Raw genomic sequence first — 9,855 nt, 5'->3', positions numbered from 1 at the left:
ACCAAGTGATAGAAGAATACGTGTAAGCTGGACATTTTTATGTGAATAGAAAAAGTAATATAGAAAAGAATGCCAACTATTAACAATGACTTTGGCTGAGTTCAGGAGAGTAGAGAATACTTTGGGATATGAGCACTTACATGAGTCTTTTTCAAAAATATTTATTAAAAAATATTTTCTTGTCATTAAATTCCTAACATTCTAATGTAAGGAAAAAGTCGATCATTTACTATTAATGTTTTTGCACAAAAAATTTATGAGTTCTTATGGAATTATGATGCAGCATTGAGCTTTATGAAATTATTCTAAAAATAGTTTATTTTTCAATATAATTTGTAATCACTCTAAGCATAGTAAAATATCCCCAAAATATTAATGATTATGTTCCTGTTATACTCCCAGGTGCTAAATCCTTTGCTGCCATCTTTTGGAAGTAGGTTACAAATGCATGCCACGGATTTCTATTCCCTTCTGGAAAAGCCTTCTAAAATTAGAAAAACAAGGAAAAATTCCATTCTCACAGAAGTGCAATGCTAAAGCAAAATCAGATTTGCCGCATAGTGTTGAAGAATTTGTTTTATTCATATTACCTACAGCTGGATTCTGGCCTCAGTTTCTTTGAAAATCCTGCAATGGCTGGGCTTTCCTTAATGCTGCATCATAATTCCACGAAAACTCATAAAATTTTTGTGCAAAAACATTAATAGTTTGTCTCTTCTAACCCCAAACCAGATTTGTCTTAAGGGGAAGGTTCACAAAGCAAGAATGTTCCGAGCAATTCCAAAAAGGTAGCTGAAAGAGGGAGCTACACTTGGAAGAAATGAAATGTAAAATTATCTTACACAGCGTTGGTCTAAGAGATCAGAAAAGAAAGAATACACTAGCCCAACTTCCTAAGTAAGAATAAGGTCACTGTGTATATGAAAACATTATCAAAATTGAAGATAGCACATCATAAAGTCTGTATAATAAACCAGTCTTGTCTGACTTTTCACCGGCCAAAATAGCCACCTGGTTACCACATTGAATAATATTTTTTTTCAAACTTCCCTGAGTCTCAAGATGTTACAGTATACATTCTGGTATAATTGACTGGAAGTGGCCAGCTTCCTTCACTTATCAGAAGCTGGTAAATACTTTTAATCAGTGTATTTGGTTGTTGCTGGCTTCCCTCCAGATTCTAAGACTTCCCTTCTATAAGCTCTCACCCCACAAGTTGGCACCGGTATTGAGAAACGCACTTGTATCTTGAGTGCTTACTCTCTCTCTCTCTTCTGACATGTGCATTCAGTGTTCAGTGTGTATTTAGTTTTTATCAATTGGCACCTATGACGATTTGCTTTTTGTAGTGCACTTCTCAAGATGTTAGACAGGTGCTTTATTTATTCACCCAGGGCTGGCTGTGAGTACAAGATCCTTTGTCTCTCTCTAACTGCCAGTCCCAGGACAATAAACAATTTGTCTGATGAGGGGAGGGGGGGGGAATCTTTTGAAAAAGAGTCACTCCTTAGTTGCTTCTTGACTGGAAATAGATGTCCTCACTTCCCTTGTCACCCAAAAGGCAGCACACTCTCACTTTGTTGGAAGGCACAGTGAGATGGACTCCGTATGCACAGACCATTTCCTCTGCTTAAAATATACTTCTGATTCCTCCAATTTCCTAAACTCACTAATCAAGTCACATGTAGCTTTCTCTGTGAAACCCTTGTCGTGCCTCCAGGAAGACTTCTGTGCTGTCTCCTGAGACCTTCTCTCTCTGTACTTCTACAGAGAAATTAGCACAATGTATAATCATCGTGTGTTTACCCAACCTCCAGCTGTCTCTGTTCTATAAGATCCCTAGGCAGAGAACTAGTGTAGTGGATATTTGAACTCCCCAAATCTGATCCAGATGTTATTATTTTTTAAAATTTTTATTCATTTATGATAATCACACACAGAGAGAGAGAGAGAGAGAGAGAGAGAGAGAGGCAGAGACACAGGCAGAGGGAGAAGCAGGCTCCATGCACCGGGAGCCCGACGTGGGATTCGATCCCGGGTCTCCAGGATCGTGCCCTGGGCCAAAGGCAGGCGCTAAACCGCTGCACCACCCAGGGATCCCTGATCCAGAATGTTATTGATATGGGTGTATGAATGAATGAATGAGTGAAGGCAAGGTTGAGAAATTAAAGGGCATAAACTCAAAAAATATTTGCTAAGCAAGTAAGTCTGAGTTCAAATGTATATTTGAAAAAAGAAAAATAAATTTAAAAAAAACCTAAGTTACTAAAATTTTGTGTGTTGTAGTGGTTTTTTTAAGATTTATTTATTTATTTATTTATTTATTTATTTATTTATTTAATTGAGAGAGAGAGCATGCACTAATAGGGGGCAGAGGGAGAGGGAGAAGGGAAGTGGGGCTCGATCTCAGGACATGGGATCATAGCCTGAGCAGAAGGCAGATATTTTAAAGACTGACCCACTCAGACACCCCATGTTTTTCTTTTTTAATTGAATATATGTGGATTTGTTCTGGAATATTCTAAAAATTATTTGTCAGGTTAAAATGCTATTACTTCATGATTTCTTTCATTCAACAATTATGTATTTATTACAAACTATGTGTTAGATAAAATCATAGCATTAAATCAGATATTATGTTATTATTAACATACTGACGCTGAGGATCTTGATAAAGTGCATGATATTTTGCTGCTTATGGTAATAGTAGAAAAATACTGTGCTTTAGGTTTTGTGTAGAAATAGAGTTGAGTTCAGGTTGTCTCTGTTAACTGTAGCTTTGTAAGACATAGCTTGACATCGTTTATTATTTTGTTCTAAATTGAAAGTAAAAATCTAGTAGGTTCTATAGAAAGGCTCTTATAGGTTTTTTCATTAATGCTTTTTGTGAATTTTATTTTCTTAATATCTAGATGAATAGATGAATCTAAAAGTCATAGCTAGATGAAAACTACATATTAGGTGGATAAAAAATGCACAGAGTCTTTTGAATGAATATAAATATCCAACATGACCAAATTAGTATTTCACATATTAGGATGATGTGGATTCTATCCTCTCATTGTGGGCACAGGTACCAGGATGGAATCACACTTGTTTATTAATAACTTACATGAATTAGAAAGTTAACAGTAACTGGTAGGAATGGGGAATCTTTGTCTTATGCTATGACTCACTCAAAAATATTTGAAAACATCAAAATCAAGCAAATGTTGGTAAACTGACCTTTCCAAACAAGTTGAATATGAACCAAACACAATTTTGAAAACATTGAATTGTAAATGTTGTAAATGTTGCTAAAAGCATAATCCTAACTAAATTTCATATTTATTATGCACATTTAGTTTTCAAGACGTTAATTTATTAAATCTGTATGTCAATGTGATTTGTGTATAAATAATTGCTGAATAAGTGAAAAATGAATGAACTTTCGAGATCCGGGGAAAAAAAATACCAGGGACAACTTTAATCACTAGTCAGTGAATTCATTTGGACAATTTAGCTAGGATTAAATATCTTTTCGATTAAAAATAGTAGAAATCCATGTTATTTTGAAGTCTTTAGAGAAGTGTTCTTGTCTTTATTTCAGGATTCCCTTCGCTGATTACACGACGTTGATCTGATTACTTGGGCAGCACGTGGCCCTCCAGTCTGAGACCATGTTGTTTATTGACTAGTTTGACTCCAACCACAGTGTCCTCTTCGTATGCAAAGGAGGAAACTGTGCATTCAAGAAACTCTTGGGATAGGTTTCCAGCCGTGTCAACGCGGACGACCTCTGCCCCGGTCTTTGTGACTGAGCTGCATAGACTCCGTAAAGTTGACCGGATGCGATCCCGGGCAGTCTTGCAGGTATCCGGCCTGCGTCATTTCGTACAGTTACAGCAACCCCGTAAGGTGACTTTGTTTTCCCCGCAGAAGAGGAAACTGCCGCATAGTCTGCCTGCATGACGTCACACGGGCCCGGGGGAAGGAGCGCCAGGATCCACGCGGGCGGGCCCTCAGCCTGCAGATTCGCCCCCGGCCGTTCGGGCGCCTCGGTCACTTCGCCCTGCGCTCCGTACGCGGTTCCGAGCCGCAGGATCTGCCACCGTAGCGGCGGCAAGACGGGGGCCGTGCTCCCGGCTCAGGCAGCAGGTGGAGGTGAGCGAGGGGGGCCCGTCTCCTGGGCAACAGCCGCCGCGCCGCGGGCCCGCTCGCAGCTCAGTCCCCCAGGCCCGGGGCTGACGTCACTTCCTCCGTCTGCGCGGTTGCCCCAGCGACGCGTCCTGCGGAAGAGCGCGCGGGGTCCGCGAGAGGCGCGGCGGTCGGAGTCACTTCCTCCCGGAGACGCTGTTGCCCGGCAACCGCCTCCCGAGTCCGCTCTTCGTCCCTCCCCTGCGCTCGGTCCCGGTCGGTCTCCGTCCTCGGGCAGCCCCGGGCCGCGGCGAGAGGCTCCTGCCCAGGCCGGCGCTCGGTCCTCAGGGGCGCGGGGCGTCCGCCCCAGGGCCGGCTGCGACTGCGGCTGCGGTGCGTACGGGCAGCGCGGGGCGGGGGCCGGGGAGACGCGGCGTGGACGGCGCTCGGGCCTGCGGGGCGGGGAGCCGGGCGGGCGGGACGGTCCCCGGGGCGGGGGGGAGCCGGGCGGGGGCCTGGGCGCCACCGGGCGGGGGGAGGGTCCCCGGGGCGCGGGGAGCGGGGCGGCGGGGGGCCCAGGCCTCGGCTCCCGGCAGGAGCAAGGTGCGGGCCGCCTGGCGCGGTGACCTGACGGCTGCGCGGCCGCCCGCCCGGGCCCCTGCAGGTGGGCACCGCAGCTCGACGCCCTCCGCTCGGCCTCCGGCTCGGCCTCCCGCTCGGCCCGTGGGGGCGGACCCCGGGGCAGGCCTCTCACGGTGCCTCCGTTCCGTGGACCAGGGTTTAGATTTTGAACGGAGGAGAGGTGAAGAATAAAGGGGTTGCATTTTAATTAGCAACATTTCATTAAGCTGTTGCGGGCATTTATTGGCTCATCTTTAAAATAATTGCAAAACTCCGAGGATGACTTAAATCTGACTTCTCTTGGTTTGATGACAAACTCGTGAGAATTTTATGTTTCTTTAGGGGAACTCTGCATATTGAGGTGAATATGTAGTGCGGTGTTCATAGATGTTTTTCTTAATTGTTTTCTTGTTTGTTTGTTTGTTTGCTCTTTTTTTTTTTTTTTTTTGTGCTAAAGGGTAGTAATAGAAATTCTCCAATATGCAAAAAAAAAAAAACCTCTCATTTGTTTTTTATATATTTCAGACCCGGTCAGAGTTTGAATCTCTTAGCTGTTTTATAAAGGTAAAAAGTAAAAAGCAAAACAAAACCCAAAAAGACACTATGTCTGATGAAGTTTTTAGCACAATTTTAGCTTATACAAAGAGTCCGAAAGTCACCAAAAGGACTACTTTCCAGGTAAAGTGTTTCAAGACATTTTTATTTTGAGTGATTCTACAAGATAATCTCTGTATTAGGAATGTTGGGCTTGAAATGATTCTAGGAAACGGCTCTCTATAATAGAGGAATAATAAATCTTATTTTGGAGGTTTTGCAGATGATCACGTTTGGGCTCAAGTATTACCAGCTCTTCTCTGTGGCTTTCAGACCACTAACCTAGCTTCAGTACTAGGTTTTTACTAAGTTAAAAGTTTAAATCACCTAGCAACTTTAGCAACTTTAAATTTACATATTTTTTAAGTTTTTTTGTTTTTTTTTTCTCCTGTTGTAACATAATAACATTTCAGTTTTCTCAGTCCAGGTCACTACAATTTTAAACTCAGCCTCTAAGTTTGCAGTATTAATTACCTTTATTACTGCAATGTGCTAAAACAAAAAGATCTTAAAACTGGCAGTTTCTTCCAAAGTGCAGCTCGTAATAAATATGTCTAAATGGAGTCCTGTTTATTTCTCTTCTGCCCTAAATACACCCTGTAATTAATTTCTTTGCTATTGCCTGTCTCCTTCAATTTAACTGTAAGTTCCATAAGGAGAAGGATCTTGTTTGTGATGTTACACATTGAATCTGAGGGCTTGGGTGCATGGCATAAGGTAGGCTTTCATTGAATATTTGTTATATGAATGAAACCTGAGTTTGAAAGTAATTATTAATCAAGCATTGTTTGTTTAAAGAATTCTAGATAGGAGTCTTCAGTGTTTGGGTGGAAATTGATCTTCATTATCTCCTTTCAGGATGAGCTAATAAAAGCAATTACAGCTCGCTCAGCCAGGCAAAGGAGTTCTGAATACTCAGATGACTTTGACAGTGATGAAATTGGTATGTGTGAATGTGGAAAAGTAAAAACATTTTCTCTTTTTGCTTCCTTAGTTGCATTTAACCCATCCCTTCAAAAACAATCACTTATGTTAAAATAATACCTATAAATAAACTGGTTTTAAATTTCCAATTTTTTAATGAGTAAAAAGCCACTTGTAATCTTCAAGAAGTTGTATAATTGTCTTTGTTTATTTCTGAACGTGTATACAGAAAATATAAATTAATTGATATCAGGTTTGCAGTAAAAGGATGCCTGTCAGTTGTAAACCATGTTGGACACAATATCAGTGAGACCCTATAGTGAATTAGAAACTAGGGCCCATAGAACTAAACTTTGGTGCATGTCAGAATCACTTTTGTAGTGCTTTTTGTAAATCAATTTTTTTTTGGCTGTTGTAATACGGGCTCAGTTTTTAAAGCCTGGTATATCAGTGCTCGTATGACTTAATCTGGCCTCTCTTGATTATGTAAGAGTATTCACAAGTTTCAGATGTAAGTACACAGAATTCTAAACTTGAAATTCAATGTTTTATACTTTAATATTCAGTGAGTAACTTTTAATGTTCTCTGTAAAAATAATCAGAACAATAGTTAAAACATTGCTGTATTGTTAAGTTAGCATTCTTTATTCTTCTCACAGTAAAATCGAATACTCTGGTATGGATGAAATTGTAGTCGTGAAATTTTTATGGAAAAAAGCATAATTAGCAAATAACTAGTAAAATTCCTCCACTTACCAGTGTTTCTTTTTATTTTATATGATGAAGTCATTTGAAAATAAAAGCTCTATAGTCCAAAACCTAATTTAAATATCCTATGTCATTGTTATTTTGAGGAACCTTTGGATGACTTCTCAGAGAAAGCAGAGGGTTTGGCACACTTTTCACACTCAATAAATACGTTTTGAAAAAACTTATGAAATTGAAATTTTTATTTCATAAATACCAATGAAAACTGCCTAAGTTAGCTGTGTTTTAGAGCAGCAGATCTATTTGTAAAACAGACTTGCATCCATTCATGGTTGTAAATTCATTTCTAGTCTCTTAAGGTAATCTTTTTGATTCATATAACTTTCACAACTTTAAAAGAGACTATTGAAAACATTTTTTCTCTTCCATTTTTCAGTTTCTTTAGGTGATTTTTCGGACACCTCAGTAGATGAAAATTCAAATAAGAAAAAAATGAATGATTTCCATATATCAGATGATGACGAAAATAATTCTCCAAAACTGTCTTTTTTGAAAACCAAGAAATCAAACAGTGACATAATGAAAGATGAGCCAGTATTCTCCACCAAAAACGATGAGGAAATGGCACCTGATGGTTGTGGAAATATGGTTGGAACTCCTTTATCTGAATCTCAAAATAATGACCAAGAAATTGAAAAAGACAAAATTAAGATGAAACCTAAGCCCAGAATTCTTCCTGTCAAAAGCATGTCTTCAGGTAATTCACATTAGTATAATTGCATTTCTTGGAAACTTATTTATTTATTTTAAGATTTTAGTTATTTATTTGAGAGAGTGCAAGCATACGAGTGGGAGCAGGGGCAGATGCAGAGGGCAAAGCAGGCTCCCCGCTGAACAGGGAGCCTGATACAGGGCTGGATCCCAGCACCCTGAGATCATTATCTGAGCCAAAGGCAGACACCTACTCAACTGAGGCACCCAGATGCCTATTGAAAACTTATTTTAAGATAATCATAAAATATCTTTATATGATAGCTAGTAAATATTTTTAAAATAGACTTTTTAATTTTAGAGTTATAAGTCAAAATAATGGAACCATAGAGAAAACCCATAGTTCTGATGTCCAGTTGCATGTCAGTCTTGCATCTATACTGGTTCCTGATAGAAGGCCAGAGTGCCTTGTCCTCCACGGCTGTGTCTCCTGAAACTTCTGGGTTCAGTCTTGCAAGGCCTTTGGGCTTCAGTTTTGTTTTTAAGGATGGGACTGCAATGCAGTCCTTTCTAATCCATCTTACACTCCAGTAATTAGAGTAACAGCAGCATTGGAACATGTCCTTCAAACAATCATTTCCATGTCATCATTTGCCAGAAATTTTTTTTTTTTTTTCATATTTGAGTATGTGAAGGGAGAGAGTTTCATTGTTGGTGCTGTTATTTAAGCCTCCAACTTTTCTTAAGAAAAGAGAATCTCCATTTAGTTTCTCTGTTCCCTGGGAAAACCTACTAAAACCGTTTTCTCATGGAAGCTCCTGGTGTGATTGGGAGTACAGTGGTTTCTCCACAATTCTGAGCTCTAGGCACAATGGTGCAAAGATGGAGTGAAGCAGGAACCAGCCTCTCTGAGGTCCCATGGGCCACCACACAGAAACACAGCCATAGAGGTTTAAGGGTTTGGTGTCTTCTAGTCATTATTGCTGTATTATAGAAAAAAATATTATAAAAATAAAATCATAAAAATCTCTTTCCTTTATGTCATCATTAAATACTCTACTGGTAAATATTACATACTTCACATACTAGATATCACTGGTAACGTCAGATAGAACATTATTTCACACGTATATTAGGGAACCAGTCTTTCCCCAATAATCTCATTAATTTTCAAACACGAACAGAGCAGGGACCACTAGGAAAAAAGCCACCGTATGTTAATTATATGTGACCTTGGCAAACAGGGTAAGCTTTATTGTCATGAGGAGGAGGATAAAACCTGCTCTTCTTATTCTACAGAATTGTTTTCAGAATCTATTGAAGTGTATCTCAGAAACTATACAGTTCTACCAAAAATATAAGCATGAGACATAATGAAACAGAATTAAGTTGCTAAAGTGAACCTTCCCTGCATACTGAATAGGATCTGAGATGGAGAGAACGGGAACATAGTGTAACTTGCTGAATAATCCAGTAGTTCACCATTTCCCTAAGTACAGAGTTCGGGGTTCAGCAGTTGGTTCATTGGTATTATTGGAAAAATACAGAATCATAGAAATTTTAAAGTAATTTCCTTATGAGAAAACTTCTTGGAGCCATTATTAAAGAAAAATGAATGAAGAGGGGCACCTGGATGGCCCAGTGGTTGACTCTTTGCCTTTGGCTCAGGTGGTGATCCCGGGATGGATCCCTGGATCGAGTCCCACATCAGGCTCCCTGCATGGAGCCTGCTTCTCCCTCTGCTTATGTCTCTGCCTCTCTCTTTGTGTCTCTCATGAATAAATATATAAGATCTTTAAAAAAAAAAAAAAAGGAAATATGAATGAGGAATCTTCAAGAAGGATAGAGCAGACAATGTTTCCTCATCCCCATGAATTCAGAAATCTATTTTTGTGTATTATATCTATCCTGTTTGTGTCGATTCTGAAAAGCTTTTTGTAAGAAAATCTTACATTAAGAAAATGTAAGCATACAGAAGCTAAAATTTGGTCTGATATGGGTGGAAGTATATAATCAGAATTAGAGCTTTATGGTAGATAATCATCAATAATCCACCTATTTAATACCTTTTTTAAAAAAGCTGTGAAAGGGCAGCCCGGGTGGCTTAGCAGTTTAGCGCCGCCTTCAGCCCAGGGCCTGATCCTGGGGTCCCAGGATTGAGTCCCACGTCAGGCTCCCTGA

General features: G+C 39.9%; 1 protein-coding gene across 3 annotated transcripts in view; it reads left to right on the top strand.

Moving 5' to 3' along the window:
* Nucleotides 1-3,602: 3,602 nt before the first annotated feature.
* Nucleotides 3,603-9,855, top strand: part of LOC112933412 (microtubule-associated protein 9) — a 31,210-nt gene continuing 24,957 nt past the window's right edge. The window contains exons 1-4 of one of the 3 annotated variants that reach the window (XM_026016587.2): nt 3,603-4,143; nt 5,263-5,415; nt 6,190-6,274; nt 7,400-7,720. In XM_026016587.2, coding sequence (XP_025872372.2) covers nt 5,341-5,415; nt 6,190-6,274; nt 7,400-7,720 — 481 coding nt within the window. In that variant the 5' untranslated portion in view covers nt 3,603-4,143; nt 5,263-5,340. Of the gene's footprint in view, nt 4,510-4,978; nt 5,099-5,262; nt 5,416-6,189; nt 6,275-7,399; nt 7,721-9,855 lie in introns of those variants that run through there. The other 2 variants (XM_026016588.2, XM_072724895.1) reach the window with 2 other exon arrangements.

Source organism: Vulpes vulpes, chromosome 10, assembly GCF_048418805.1.
Source record: "Vulpes vulpes isolate BD-2025 chromosome 10, VulVul3, whole genome shotgun sequence".
Classification (NCBI taxonomy): Eukaryota; Metazoa; Chordata; class Mammalia; order Carnivora; family Canidae; genus Vulpes; species Vulpes vulpes.
The sequence above is the reverse complement of the archived record's forward strand: the minus strand, read 5'-3'. Positions and strand labels throughout refer to the sequence as shown.